The 12,145-nt window shown below is 57.2% G+C and overlaps 1 protein-coding gene and 1 long non-coding RNA gene across 2 annotated transcripts in view; one reads left to right on the forward strand and one right to left on the reverse strand.

The window, feature by feature from the left end:
* Positions 1 to 11,069, forward strand: part of IMPA2 (inositol monophosphatase 2) — a 28,153-nt gene extending 17,084 nt beyond the window's left edge. The window contains exons 5-8 of the mRNA XM_031690198.2: positions 333 to 441; positions 8,824 to 8,932; positions 9,465 to 9,616; positions 10,630 to 11,069. Of these exons, the coding sequence (XP_031546058.2) occupies positions 333 to 441; positions 8,824 to 8,932; positions 9,465 to 9,616; positions 10,630 to 10,745 (486 nt within the window). The 3' untranslated portion in view covers positions 10,746 to 11,069. The remainder of the gene's footprint in view (positions 1 to 332; positions 442 to 8,823; positions 8,933 to 9,464; positions 9,617 to 10,629) is intronic.
* Positions 86 to 5,986, reverse strand: LOC140689056 (uncharacterized). Its single transcript, XR_012063942.1, has 3 exons — positions 5,650 to 5,986; positions 1,754 to 1,914; positions 86 to 467 (listed from the first exon to the last, which is right to left on the reverse strand). It is a non-coding gene; the product is annotated as an uncharacterized lncRNA (long non-coding RNA).
* Positions 11,070 to 12,145: the final 1,076 nt, after the last annotated feature.

Below are 12,145 nucleotides of genomic sequence, written 5' to 3' on the forward strand. Positions count from 1 at the left end.
TTTCTCGGAGGGTTTGGTTAGAGGCACAAGCGGCCTTTTTTTGCCCTCCCAGGAAAAAGCAAAAGAGGTCTTTCTGAGAAATGAAGCTTTTTCAATAACTTTCTAGTTATTGAGGATGGTGTCAATTTTTACGACATTTTATCCCCTTAATTGTATATAGTTACTCTGAAACAGAACCACATGCAGGTCTGGTCTTGAACGCAGACTGACTTGTCAGCCCCCCCGCTGAGAGGTGGTCACCATCCCGTCCCCTGGCCAGTCGTGGACCTGGGGCTCCATGGCCCCCAGTCACAGTGTCCTGTTCTGTGTGTCTGCCCTGCCCGCGCCCACAGCTGGAGTTCGGGGTGATTCACGACTGCACGGAGGAGCGGCTGTACACCGGCCGGAGGGGTCGCGGCGCCTTCTGCAACGGCCAGCGACTGCACGTGTCCGTGGAGACAGGTGGGCCTTGCGCAGCTCATTTTGCCCTGAAAGGTGTTAATGGAAAAGTCACCATGCCGCAAGGCGGCGGTGGGACTCTCCTGCTGAGGGTCCGACCTCGTCAGGGACAGCGTGTCCCTGGGGTACGGGGCGTGGGGCCCGTATGTATCTTCGTGTTTTCGTGGATGCGGCCAGGACCCTTCCATAGGGGCCCCTTCTTTTTTATTTTATTTTTTTCTTTTAAAGCATTTTCACTGTTTTGGTTTTTGGTTGGGGTGTAATTAGGTTTGTTTATTAACTTGTTTTACTGGAGGTGCTGGGGGACTGAACCCAGGACCTCGCGCAGGCTAGGCACGCGCTCTAGCCCTGAGCTACGCCCTCCCCCAGGCCCCTTCTATTTTGCACTCACCTTCCACCCTTAATTCAGAAAGCAACCCTGACTCCAGTTACCATGTGATCTCCAGCCGGCCAGGGTGGGCGGGCCAGTGCCAGGTCCAAGGGCAGAGTCAGAGGCGTGCTCTGGCCCTCAGAGCCTCTCAGTCATCCTGTTGTCACCTGGGTGTGTCACCCAGTGGTGTCCCTCAGGTGCGGTTTCTGGGAGAACTCAGTGGCCAGGGGAGAGCCGTGTGTGTGACCCTGCTGTTGTCATTCCTAAGGCAGGACCTCGAAGACACTGGTGGCTTTTGTAAAGGGGCTGCTGTTAGACTCAAACAGCATGTCCCTGGATGGCCTCCTGCCCCTCAGCCATGCTCAGCCCGTGAGGAGACGGGGCTGGAGGTGAGCGTGGCTGGGGGGCCAAGGTCAGATCCGGTGAGATCCTGTGAGAGCAGCCCATCGCAGCCCCAGGGAGGGGCTGTGTGAAGGGCAGGACTGGGGGAGGCGGAGGCCGGGAGAGGCAGAGCCCCAGGGTGGGGGAGGAGCAGCCTCAGGGCTACAGACAGAGGTGGGGCCTCTGCCCGGCCCGGCTCCCGCCCCAGGAGTGTTTGGTTTGGCTGAGGAAGGAGCAGCGTTAATCACAGCCACACACGCCAGGGGTGACCTTGCCAGGCACTTGTGTAACTCGGTGGTGAGGAGGCAGTTATTAACTCGCCGGGTGAACTTTGCTCCACATTTCACTGACTCCGGGGGAAGGCTCGCCTCCCTCCTGCCGCCCTCCAGATGAGCTGCAGGCTCCTGAGCACGATCTCACCCTGCGCGGGGACCTGGCCCATCCTCAGCCCTTCATCCACCAGCCGCCTAGCTCAAACGTGCCATCAACCCCCCTGCAACCTAGAACCCCAACTTCTCAAAATTTCTAATGCTCCCAAGCTTGCTGGCAATGCTTAAGGCTGACCTGGAACGTCGGAGTGCTGCCTTCAGCCTGGTGGTCATCTGTCTGCCAGGTGACTAGGTTTCCACCGGAGGTGACGGAACGCCGGCTTCCAACCCGGATTTCTGCCACCTCCCAGGGCTGTGACTCATGTTCGCATGTGCAGCAGGTGACCGTGGTGACAGCTGTGAGGGGGAAATTACATTACATTTGGAAAGCACTCAGGAGCCGCCCTGGTGCGTGGTACCCAGAACAGAGTCGTTATCAAAGAAGGAACTTGAGTCTTCGCACGGTTGTTAAGACTGGGGTGTGTTCTGGAGGAAACAGCCGCAGAAATGACCAGCACTTGTCTCTCTCGGTGCACCTTTCTGGGGTGTCTGCAACTCACAAAAGCAAAACAAAGACTGCATTTCACTGGGGCAAAGGATTTGATGAGGCCAGGATTTCAGGAGTAGCTTTCCCTTCAGATTCCTGCTTGCAGAACCTCACATGTGTACAGAGGAGACAGAAAAAGTGCAGGGAACCCACGTGACCCATTACTCCGCTCCGGCATCATCACCTGTGGCCAACCTGCTTCACCCACGCCCCGCCACCTCCCGCCACCCTGAACAGCCCCCTGACACAGACCCCAGGCATAAGGACACCAATGTTTGGGCATGTGTGTCTCTGAAACACACAGACACCCCCCCCTCCAAACATCAACAGTTGTTCCTAAAATCATGCCTGTCTGGTCAGTGGTCAAATTTCTGCTTGTCTCGTCTGGTGGGGAACAGCCTCTCTCCGGGCCCTGGGATCCTGGTGGCCCCTGGGTCTGCCAGTGCTGCTGGGCCTTTTCGGTGGCCAGAGCTGAGAGGCAAGTTGTTTTTCAAATGTAAGACTCATCACAGTCAGCGTGGAGTTCTCCATCCAAACTCACGCTCAGCCCGGCCTGGAGCCCAGGGCCCGGAGGCACCAGAAGAGGGGAGCTTAACCTCGTGAGCTTCAGGATGGCAGCACCAGCAGGCGACCCGCAGGTGCGGGGTGAGCGTCCCGTTCAGTTTCTGGCGTTCTTTTCGTCCTTGGTGAAGACCCCCTCGGTCTGCAGGCGGGTGCCCTGGAGAGGCTTTGAAGTGGTTCCATTCGTTTCCCTTGGGTCCCACCAGCAGGCGGGGATGATCACTTAGACGCGTCTGTTCCACTTTATTTTTCATTTAGGGTAACTTTTTTAAAAATGGGTTTTATTTTGTAATTACCTTTTTACACGGACATTGTTTCAAGATCGAATCTAAAATCAAGGCTGTCAAAGCAGTCCAGCCCCATCCTTGCCCTCTTCACCCTGTAGGTGACTGGTGCAGACTCGCTCATCCAAGTCCTCCTAGGGTCTTCAGGCAGCGTGCACGTGGCGCTGGAGGTTCAGCCCAGTTGCTTGGCACCGTGGCATCGCCCTGCGCGGGGTGCGGCAGACAGGGCGCCCCGCCCGCACAGGTCGGCGCCACGCCCCTCGGTGGTGGTGAAGGGGGCTCGGGGGCCATCTTTGAGCACCTCTCCTCCAGCTGACTTCTCTGGGAGGCTGACGGGAGCAGTGCCCCGAGGTCTCACGTGTCAGCGGGCTTCACACTGAAAGTCCACTTTCCTGGGGATAAAACGCAGGCTCACGCATCCTTGTGTGGAATCGTCTCTGTCACTGTCCACAAAAGCCTCTTGTTGGGAAGTCTGAAAGCATTTGATTTCCTTTCCTTGTAAGGGGATTTTTTTTGCCTGTTGCCCAGAGGTTTTTTCTTTTCTTTTTCTTTAGAACTCAGTAATTCTAACAGGCTATCTCAGCGCTGCTTCTTCTCAGCGAGCTTTCCCCTTTCAGGATGTAACCTCAGGTCCTCGTTTTTTGGGTTTTGTTTTTAATTTTGAAAGAGTTTTCTTGAATTATTGCATTTAGTGTATGTTCACGTCCAAGTTCTGCTGCTGCTTTCTTTGTCCTCCGCGTCCCTGTCACAGGGGTGTTGGGTCTTCTCTGCTTGGCTCGTCTGCCACTTTCTCTCCATCCCATTCACCTTTTCCGCGAGGTTTACATGAGCGAAGCTGTCCTGAGTTTCACCCTCCACTCCTGGTCAAGCACAGTCTGTTGTGTTGGCATCTTCTTTCAGCTGAGCCTTCTCCAGCTCTTCCTCAGCTCCCCGCCCTCTGCTTCTGGGTTTCGCTGCTCTGCCCGTCCACGTAGTCTTCATTTGTTTTGTTAAACCCACTTCTGTTTTGTGGACAAATCTTCTGGCAACCTTTGCTTGACTAGAAACATGTTATTCTGCCTCCCGTACTTTTTTCTTATAATAATCGTGTGTGGGATCCAATCATCATTCTTTTAGGTTATTTCCACTTGAAATCTGTGTTCCTGAACTTTGGTGGCTGGGGTGGGGGCGGGGTCAAGGTCAGGACGGTTTTGGCCGTTCAGTGGCTCTAGCGCTCCCCCTCCTGTTGGTTGTGGGAAGTGCTCACCAAGTCAGCTTCGTCCTTAGATTCTGGGGCTCTGACCCTCCTTCTCCGTTCCCTGGATCTTCTCTCTCCATTGCCCTGTGATTCCCAGCCTGTGAATTTGGGGTTCAGTCCCGCACATTTGTCCTCAGTGGGTCCTGCCGTGAGAGGTACTGAAAGGTCAGGTATGAGAGGTCCTGGGGCTGTTGAGGCCCCCCTCCTTCAGACCTTGCCATCCACCAGGGGCTCCCTTGGTTCCCCCTCAGTCTGGCTCCCAGGAGCGGCTGTGGGAGATTTTGAGATTCTCCTGTTCGTGGTCCACTGGACGCTCAACGCTCTCCCTCCCGGGGCTGCAGGGTCTGGTAGTTCTTGGAGGTTCGCCCGCCCACCGGTGTTTGGGGCTTGGATGTGCCTTGTGGATGGAGACTTTTTGCAGGTGGCGGCTGTGGTTTTGGTCTCCAGCGGCACTGTTTTTATCAGAGGGGATTTGGAAGAGGTTACAACTGCGTGGCTGCTGCACAGCTCTCCACTGCAGTCTTTCCCAGGATTCTAAACAGTGCTCCCCCCACCGGCCCCCAATTACTTGTTTTTGAAAATAGTGTATTGAGGTGAAAGTCTGATAAAATTAACCAGTGTGAAGTGAGCGCCTCAGGGCCAGTCAGCACGTTCATGGTGCCGTGTGCTTGGGTGGCTCCAAGGTGGACCCCACCCCCCAGCCTCCCCGACATCCAGTACTTGGGGTCTTCAGTTAAACACTGAGAGGGTCAGTGTCCACATCAGTAGCTGTTGACGACCTATAAGAAGCCTGAGCGTCAGGACACGTGTATGAACACACGCTGGTCTGAGCGCTGCCTCAGGGGCCCCGAGGGGACGCTCTCCAGACTTGAAGGCACAGTTGCCTCTTTCTCCCAAGTTCATGTTTCCGTGGATACCGATGACTTGCTTCTTACCTCTAAGCTGTAACATTGCTCTTAAGACAACAGTGCGCGGATCCTCTGGGTGTCTTAACTTTGCTCAACCAGAGAAAGGGTTTTCAAAGTGATGGAAGTCACAGGCTGTTTTTTTGCACCCTAAAATCTGTTTATTGAAAGGGTATACAGGAAGCCCCACTTCAAAATCTATTCCATTTTTTATTGTGGTAAAATATATATAATAATTGCCATTTTAACCATTAAAAGGGTATAATTCAGTGACATTAATTTCATTCGCAGTGTGCAACCATCACCTGTTTCCAAAATGTTTATCATGTGAAACCGAAACTCTGTACCCATGAAGCAGTAGCTCCCACCCCCAACCCAAGATGTCATCGAATATTTTAAATTAAAGTAGTATTTGATCAAGAGCGAAACTATTATGATAAATACAGAATAAAGGGTAATAAAATGCATAAACCGTAGTAATTGTGGATAGCTGGTCACAAATAACCGTAAGACAGTATTAAGCAGAAGGGATTGTGACTTTTACCTTTGTTTCCTTACCTGGGGCAAAATGAAACAGCAGAAAGCATTTTGCCTGAGGTGGCCGACCGCAGACTCCCATCTTGCTCTTGGTTTCCTTTAGGGAAAAAGCTACATTAGCAAGTGCGCGATAAAGGACGGTACATGGCACAGCATCTCACGAAGTAAAAACTGCGGGAAGAAACTCTTTCTGTCGCGTGGTCACCAGGCAGCCTATGTTTACGTCTGGGCCTCCCTAGCAGTAAGGGCTGCTTGACCTCCCGCAGGTCCCATCTCTGGGCTCAAGCTCCCGTCTGAGAAATGAGTGCAGTGGGAGAGCGGAGTCACTGTACCCGAGCGCGAGGGAGGGGCGGGGTCACTGTACCCGAGTGCGAGGGGGGCGGAGTCACTGTACCCGAGCGCGAGGGAGGGGCGGGGTCACTGTACCCGAGCGAGCGGGAGGGTGTAGCCGAGCGAGTGCGGGGGGGGGGGGGGCGGAGTCACTACCCGAGTGCGAGGGGGGCGGAGTCACTGTACCCGAGCGCGAGGGAGGGGCGGGGTCACTGTACCCGAGCGAGCGGGAGGGTGTAGCCGAGCGAGTGCGGGGGGGGGGGGGGCGGAGTCACTGTACCCGAGTGCGAGGGGGGCGGAGTCACTGTACCCGAGCGCGAGGGAGGGGCGGGGTCAGTGTATCCGGAGCGTGATGGAGGGTTGAAGCTGTGCATGGGAAGAGCTTTGCCTCAGGAGAGCGTAAGGACCCGTAAACATGAGCGAGGGCTGTTTCCGCACCTGGCTTACCTCCGCTTAGAGGAGTAGCCCTCTGGCACCCGCACCGTGCGGGTGTCTTCTCGTCCAGGCTGGCGCTCCAGCGGCTTCCTCTCCACTCCCTGCGGCGCGTCCCTCTGATAAGGGCCGGTTGGACCTGGAAGAGGAGTCACGGCTTTTTATTTAGTTGAGGTGCAACTGCCATGTAATGTTCTATTAGCTCCAGGTGCAGAACACGATGACTCAACATTCGTACGTGTTGTGAAATGATCCCGGAGTAAGTCCAGTTAACATCCGGGCGAGCGTCTTGTGAACCTGGTTAAACGTAGGAGCTTATCTCCCCGCAGAAATTGTCCAGCGTTCTGGTTCCTGGGGGAAATCTTCAGTCTTTCTTAGTGTCTTCCCAGGTGACCAAGATCCCACAGCCAGGGAATGCACTTCTGGCAGGGTTATTCTCTTGATCTTAGCTGTCAGAGAAAAGTGTGAATCCTGGAGTAAGGGATGGATACCTATTAGGGACTGGAAAGTAAATAGTACAGGTCCTCCCCAAGTGGGGTGGGGGGCAGTGGTAAAGTGGATGTAGCTTTTACAGCTTTTGGGGGGCATTTGAAAAAAAATGATCCAGATCTAAAATACACACACTGTTTGATTCAGAAGTCCCTCTTTCACCCTGGAAATGGCACTATCATGACTGCACAGACCTGTGCAGAAAAGAGCATTGTTCCAACAACAAGACGTGGACGTGTCCATCCATGGTGGGTGGTTAAGCCCACGGCAGTGCTTCCGCGGGGAGAGGTGTGCGCGGGGTGGCGTTACAGCAAGACAGCAGGGACAGGGGCTGCAGAGCTCTTGAAAAGCACCATGTCTGTGTGCGCGCCTGGGGGTCAGGTCTGAGGTCAGAGGAGATCAGAGGTAAGATGGGCCAGATGCTACTGGCCGCTTCGCTCTGTCCCCTCCCCTGCCTCCTCTGGGACTGCGCCCCCTTCTTCCTTGTTTCTGTGGATAAGATAATGTGCACACTGTCCAGTTTCTTTTTAAATTTTACTTTAGCCAGCTCTCCAAATTACAGCATGCTATCTTTCAGAGAGTGTTTTAGCACATCCGTCATTCAGAATCCACTTCTCCCCCAAATTAGTGTTGTGCAGAGTGCGTAGAGTCTTGGGCTAGCCAACCGAATTCTACCTAACTCAGAAATTCCTCCCGTAGACTTAAAAACACTAGTAATGTAACAAACCAACCCAACAGGGAGACGCTTAGGAACGTGTCCTTAATGCTGGTTTCTGAGGGGAAGTGTTCACTCCTCCGGGCACTGTTCATGGGGTACCTGCTGCGCCTGCCCTGTGGGTGTCTCTTTTTCCCTGGAAAAATACTGTGTCAGCTGGTGGCCCAGTGAGGGCGGGTTGGGGGTGGGCTCAGGCTGGGGTGACTGGGTCCTGTGCTCGGAGACCATGGGGCCGCCCAGCCCAGCGCCCCTGGTATGGGCAGAGCTCCGCACCCACACAGGAGGCACGGGAGGCACGTGGTCAGCTCAGCTGCGGTGTGGGGTGTGCCTGGTGGGGAGGAGGCAAGCCTTCTCTAGGCAGGGAGCTCGGTGTGGGACCCAGCGGGTCTCAGTGTTTACAGTGTGAAATGGGCACCTCCAGGGTAGGAAGGGGGGGATGATGACAGAGGTGTCACCCCTGTGGAGAGGCTTAGCATCGAGGCCTTGGGAGTCGGACGCCAGGTCTGGGTGTTTGGGTGTGTGGCCAGGCAAGGCCAGGCGCTGTGATCTCTGGCAGTGAGTTAGCGTGGCAGGGAGCCCGGCACGTCCCTGAGCCCAGAGCGGCTTCCTGGCCCAGGCACGGGGCTCCTCTGGCAGCAAGCTGTGCCCAGAGAGGGTGCCTCCCCCCGGGCACTGAGGTAGCCACACAGCGGCCACTGCCTGGTGCTGAAGGGTTACTCATAAGGACGCCCTTTCCAGAGACATCGTGCTTAGAAGCTGCTTCCTCCACAGGGATGGCACCTCTTGTCGGCAGTGGGGGAAGGTTTTTAAGGACAGATTTTACTTGATGAGGCTTTTTTCCACCTCCGAACACAGGACGTTCCCGGTTGAGAGTCATTTTGTGTTTTCTTAGTGATTGAATGAGGTTGGTGTCATGGGCCACCAAGCCCCCCGAGTTCTTGGTGCTAAGTGTCCCAGGAAAGGGAGAGCTGGGAGGTTGGCTCCCGCTGCGTCTGACGCAGGTCGCGACCCAGGACGAGGATGTGACGTGGAGCCGGGAATGGGCCTCCTCTCTCTCACCGTCCTTCCTTCTTCAGCGCAGCCGTTGGGAGCTGTCACTGCGTTACCCGTCAAAGACTGTGCGGACTCAGCAGGGCCGGGTGCTGGTGTGTGGGTCCCCTCGGGAAAACCCCGACTCTTCAGTGGGAACCGAGGCCGGGTTTCCTGACTTGGGATCCTCTCCCTCACAGAGCTCTCCAGGGCCCTGGTTCTGACAGAAATCGGGCCCAGACGTGATCCCGCGACGCTGAAGTTGTTCCTGAGCAACATGGAGAGGCTGCTCCGCGCCAGGGCCCACGGGTATGAGCCTCCTTCCGAAGCCCGCCCCGCTCCAGCTCCCGGGGCCAGGCGGGAGCCGGGCACCGCGTGCTGGGCCCCGGCCCCAGCGGGGAGCTTGGGTGGCCGTCAGGAGGCGCAGGGGCCCTGTGAGCCCGGAGCCCATGCACCCCGTGCTCAGCACCCTCGTGAAGGCGTGTGGGCGGTGTCCCAGTGCCCCGTCGGGTCCAGGAGACTCCTGTCCATCCCGTGCTCCCCAGGTCTGTGCTGTGACTGCAGCCACACCAGGCACTGAGATCTAAGATCCTTAAAGTCCCGCAGACCCGCACGTGGCCTCCTCCGTTGCACCAGCCACACTCCAAGGGCCAAGGCCCAGGTGCTGGTGGCTCCTTGGCGCTGGGCGCCTCATCACCACAGACGGTTCTGTTGGGCCTCGCTGCTCTGGGCCCAGGGATATGGGGCTGGGAAAGAAGGCCCAGTGGCTGCCGTTGAGTTCCCAGGCTGCCCACAGAGGAGGCGCCTGGGGCTAAGTCAGCGTCTGCCCCCCCACCCCCAGGGTCCGCGTGATTGGCAGCTCCACCTTGGCGCTCTGCCACCTGGCCTCGGGCGCCGCTGACGCCTACTACCAGTTTGGCCTGCACTGCTGGGACCTGGCTGCCGCCACCGTCATCATCCGGGAAGCAGGCGGCGTGGTGATAGACACGTCAGGTGAGCCCCTGGCCCCATACGGAGCGTCCCCATCCTCTGCTGACAGAGACACCGAGCGTGTTGGAGGGCAGTGGGCCCAGGCTGCCCAGCTCTTCCCACTGCCCTGTGCCTCTAGACCCAGGGTCAGCACCAGGACAGGTGGCTGGGCAGTGACGGCACCACCTGTGTTTACATGATGTTCGACAGTTTTCTTAGCGCTCATGTCCCGGCCCCACCAAGTCCACTGAGACCACAGAGCAGGCCACATGCTCCCCGATCAATCACAAGGTTTTAGAGCATGAATCCGATAGGTGACCCATTCCTCTGCCGCAGGGTCACTGTGCCCAGTGACCGGCCCCCAGACATCCACTTGGCTTCATCTGACGTCAGAACCCACTTTTGTCCGCTTCCCTCCCAGTTTCAGCCCATAGCCCGCTGGGATTCCACAATGGACAGCGGTGGGTCCTTCTTCCCTTGCCCACTCCTCTTTCACTCCTCCTCTGAGAGGCCAGGTTGAGCTTCCAGAAAGGTGTGAAGTGAAGGGAGGCAGCCTCAGGTGTCGAGGCCAGGCTGGCCCATCTCACGTAAAAGCTGTGTCCTACTCTGGATGTGACCACATGTGCACATGTGTGCACCGAGGTCCCCAGAGGGGCTGGTGACACCTCCAAGAGGAGGCGGCCTTTGTCCTGCCCCAGATCCCGGGTCCCCAGAGCAGCTGCCTCAGGGCCGGTCAGGAAGGCCGCCCAGGCGCCACCCAGACCTGCTGGGTGCCCGAGCCCCCGTGCAGCGCAGAGTCTGAGAACCGCTCCCTGCCCTGGCCTCACATCGTCTGAGGCTCAGTCCTGAACGCTGGACCTTAAGCCACTTTCCTCTGAGACAGTGCTGGTCGCTTGGCAGGGGAAGGACACACCCAGGTGGGGGCAGAACAGGGCCTGAGCACCGCAGTCCCGCCTATGCCGAGCAGGGTGTGTGCTGGGCTGCTGGGGGTTGTGCCGTCCCCTCCCTGACCCAGGCGTCCTCTCCTCTGTCCCCAGGTGGGCCGCTCGACCTCATGTCTTGCAGAGTGGTTGCTGCAGGCACGCGGGAAGTGGCGATGCTTGTGGCTCAGGCCCTCCAGACGATTAACTACGGGCGGGATGACGAGAGGTGAGGCCGAAGCACGGAGACGCGCCTGCCTGGACCACGCCTTCCCCAGACGCTGGGAGGCTCGGGCCTCGTCAGCCTGGGGCAGCCGCGGCGCCCGGCGCCCGTCTCTCCCGGGGTCGGGCTGGGCTGCGTGCTCTCTCATCTCACGGAGCCTTTTTCAGGTCTCACTGGACGCATGTGTTGATAACATGCAGTCTTGACTTTTTTCCAGAATGCAAATCTCAGGTAGTCAGGCTTTAGAACTGCCATTAAGTAGCCAGTGCTCAGCGCCGCCGCCCCGCCCCCGTCCCTGCCACGGTCACACAATAAACCAAATAGTGACGCTCTGCCCGGTTTCCCTCTACGTGCACGTTGTGTTTCCCCAAACCGCCCCTTTAGGGAGCTTGCGTGTTACAGCCCGAAGCCAACGTGTCTGCTGTGTCCACCACCTCTGATGGCACTGTTGAAGTGACTTTGGTAATTACCGTGTTAGTATTTAAAATCCAAGACACAGCTCAGAGGGGGGAGAAAAACTCACCAAAACCAAGCCTCGAAAATGCTGCTTTTGTGATCAGTTTCGTAAGAATAGCTCTCCTGAGGACGTTCACTGAGTGGCCAGGAGTCTTTTCTGAAGTTTAAGAATTGAGAAAGCCAGTCTTAAGACAGGAGATTCCAGCCCTGCTTAACCTTCTCCCTCGTGTTCCTAATTTGCCGACAACAGTAATTAGAATTACGAAGTGCTTGGAGGCACCCAGCTTCTGCCCTCCCGGCTCCTAAACTCCGGGGGTTGGCTCCTACGATGACCTGGGCATTCTCACTGGGCCGTGCCCCCGGGGAGCCCCGCGAGCCTGGAGGGGCCCCTCTTTCCTCTCGGAGGCTGCTGGGCCCCAGCACTCGTCACAGTTGACTGTCCCACGCCATCCGCCCCCCTCAGGGCAGGTGCACACAGGGCTGGCTCACACAGGTAGCAGACCCCAGGGGCTCCCAGAGGACTACCCCCCCCCCCCGAGTAAATTACCCGGTGCCTTGCCTCCACTTCCCCTGGGGTCACGAGTGGATACATTCGCTGTCTTTAGGAAGGAGTTTCCTTTTCTGATCTGAATGGGGTGCCTCGTGAACCCCCAAAGGCACGCAGGTCCGAGGCCTAGACACGTGAGGACTGGGGTCTCCTCTGGGCCTAAGGAGTCTGACACCACCCCATGCACGTGGGCCCACCTGGCACCCACAGAAGCCCTCAGACTGCGTGCGGGGGGGCCTTGGTGGCCACATGCTGCCCCCGCTGCCCCTGGGGCCTTGAGTCTCCCCTGCCCCGCCAGCCAGTGTCCAGCCCCGCGATGACCCCTGGTGTAGGCACAGTGTCCTCCGGCAACCACCCCCACACCAGGGTCCTTCAGCGAATTGGGATGTCCGCCTTTCCTGGACAAA

Source organism: Vicugna pacos, chromosome 24 (genome assembly GCF_048564905.1).
Source record: "Vicugna pacos chromosome 24, VicPac4, whole genome shotgun sequence".
Taxonomy (NCBI): domain Eukaryota; kingdom Metazoa; phylum Chordata; class Mammalia; order Artiodactyla; family Camelidae; genus Vicugna; species Vicugna pacos.